General features: G+C 63.1%; 1 protein-coding gene across 4 annotated transcripts in view; it reads left to right on the top strand.

Moving 5' to 3' along the window:
* Nucleotides 1-1777, top strand: part of CRTAC1 (cartilage acidic protein 1) — a 183026-nt gene that overhangs the window by 175906 nt on the left and 5343 nt on the right. For all 4 annotated transcript variants that reach the window (XM_006157350.3, XM_006157352.3, XM_006157349.3 and 1 more), the window contains exon 12: nt 1321-1466. In XM_006157350.3, the coding sequence (XP_006157412.1) occupies nt 1321-1466 (146 nt within the window). The remainder of the gene's footprint in view (nt 1-1320; nt 1467-1777) is intronic.

Here is a 1777-nt window from a genome sequence, read left to right as displayed (position 1 = left end):
GCGTGGGCGTATCCGGGTCTGAGGGCCCTGGGCCCATATGGCCACTTCTACACACACCCTCCCCCTGGGCCCAGCTCTGCCCTTTTCCCAGGGTGCCCAGCGGAGCCTCTCCCTGCAGGCACAGCCCAGTCCGCCTCCTCCCCGCCCACCCATCACAGTTAGCCTGACCTTGCCCTGTGCTGGGCCTGTTGGCCACACTGAGGCTGGGCCAGGCCTGACCATCCTAAGCACCTGCGTCTCTGCCCCGCCTCCTGCCAGCGAGGCACCACACAGCTTCAGGACGCATGCAGAGCGGGGAGGAGGGTCCTCCCTGTCCTCCCATGCCCGCCACTGCTGTTCGTAATCACCCCATCTCTTCCAGGGCTTTATGTAGCTTAGCTCCAACGCCTCCTCCACAGAAGCGGGCCCGCTAGTCAGGCCTGTTTTTTGCTCTCCCCTCCGAGCCTGTCAGTAGCTAGCCTGATTTGTTCATCTGTCTGCGTGCCGATGCTCCATGAGAGCAGGGACATGCCCACTGGCAGAAGAGCCTGGCCCTTGGCAGAGCTCCCTCCGCGGATCGTGAGTGGCGTGCCCAGGATGGAACAGTGGGTCAGCTGCAGGGCTGGGCTTTGGACGGGGTCTCCTGGCTGCCCACTCTCTGTCTGGTCCTATGCCATATCCCAGGTTAGTAGCAGGATCAATGCTGGAACCCAGGACCCCAAAGCCACACAGTAACCATGGTTTGAGTCCCTGAGGCAGTCAGCCTGTAAACAGCAGGCACACGCCCACGCGGGCTGGAGGACCGGGGGCGGGATCGCGGTGTGACCGCGCCCTGTGGGGACGCTCCCCTTGCGCGACGCTCTCAAGCATACGCACACCCTCTGGTGCTTTATTGTGAACGCGCAGAAGCCTTTAAAGCCGGCCTGCACAGCACAGGGCTCCCCACCTCCTCCAGCACTGCTCGGCGCCGCCAGCCTGTGCTGGAGTGGAGTTCGAGAGCCGCGCGGCCCAGATGCGGCCACTAGCCAGGCGTGTCCATCTACGTGAACATTAACTCGAATGAAATAAAATTTAAAATGCTCTTCCTCGGTCACAGTAGGCCTGTTTAAATGCTCCACAGCCACATGTGGCCAGCGGCCTCCACACTACAGAGCAGGTCCGGGACAGCGCCATGATGGCAGAGCGTGTGGTTCTGAAGAGGCAGGACCTGGACTCCGTCCTGCCCCGTTCCCTAACGCCGCGACCAGTGTCCGGTCCACGCTCTTCACTAAGTGCATGGGTCCGCTAATGCGAGACTTGGCTGCCCCCCTCTGCTGCTGACGGGCCTCCTCTGTCTCACAGGGAAAGATGAAGCCAGCAGCGTGGAGGTGACATGGCCGGATGGCAAGATGGCGAGCCGGAATGTGGCCAGTGAGGAGATGAACTCCGTTCTAGAGATCCCCTACCCCCGGGAGGAGGACGCGCTGCAGGACCCGGCCCCGCTGCAGGTAGGCAAAGGCAGCTGGGCCTCAGCTCCGGAAAGCAGGCACCACTCACAGGCCCGTGGGCGAAGCCAGCTTCCGGGGAGCTGCAGACTCAGCCTCTGGAACACAGAGGTCTCAGCCAGCAAAGGGCCGGCTTCATGGCGACGGCCCTCGCAGTATGCACAGCACGATCGCACCCATATCCCTTTGCTCCTCAGAAACCTTGGCAGAGGGGCAGGGCATTACACACAGAAGGAGGCCACGGCCAGGAGACGGCACCCACCGGGTCCCGCCGGGACTGTACAGCCGGTGGTGAGCCGCGCTGGGACACGCCC

The sequence above is a fragment of the Tupaia chinensis genome, unplaced genomic scaffold, assembly GCF_000334495.1.
Source record: "Tupaia chinensis unplaced genomic scaffold, TupChi_1.0 Scaffold000539_1, whole genome shotgun sequence".
NCBI classification, from domain to species: domain Eukaryota; kingdom Metazoa; phylum Chordata; class Mammalia; order Scandentia; family Tupaiidae; genus Tupaia; species Tupaia belangeri.
Note: the sequence above shows the minus strand (reverse complement) of the source record. Positions and strands in the feature narration are given on the sequence as shown.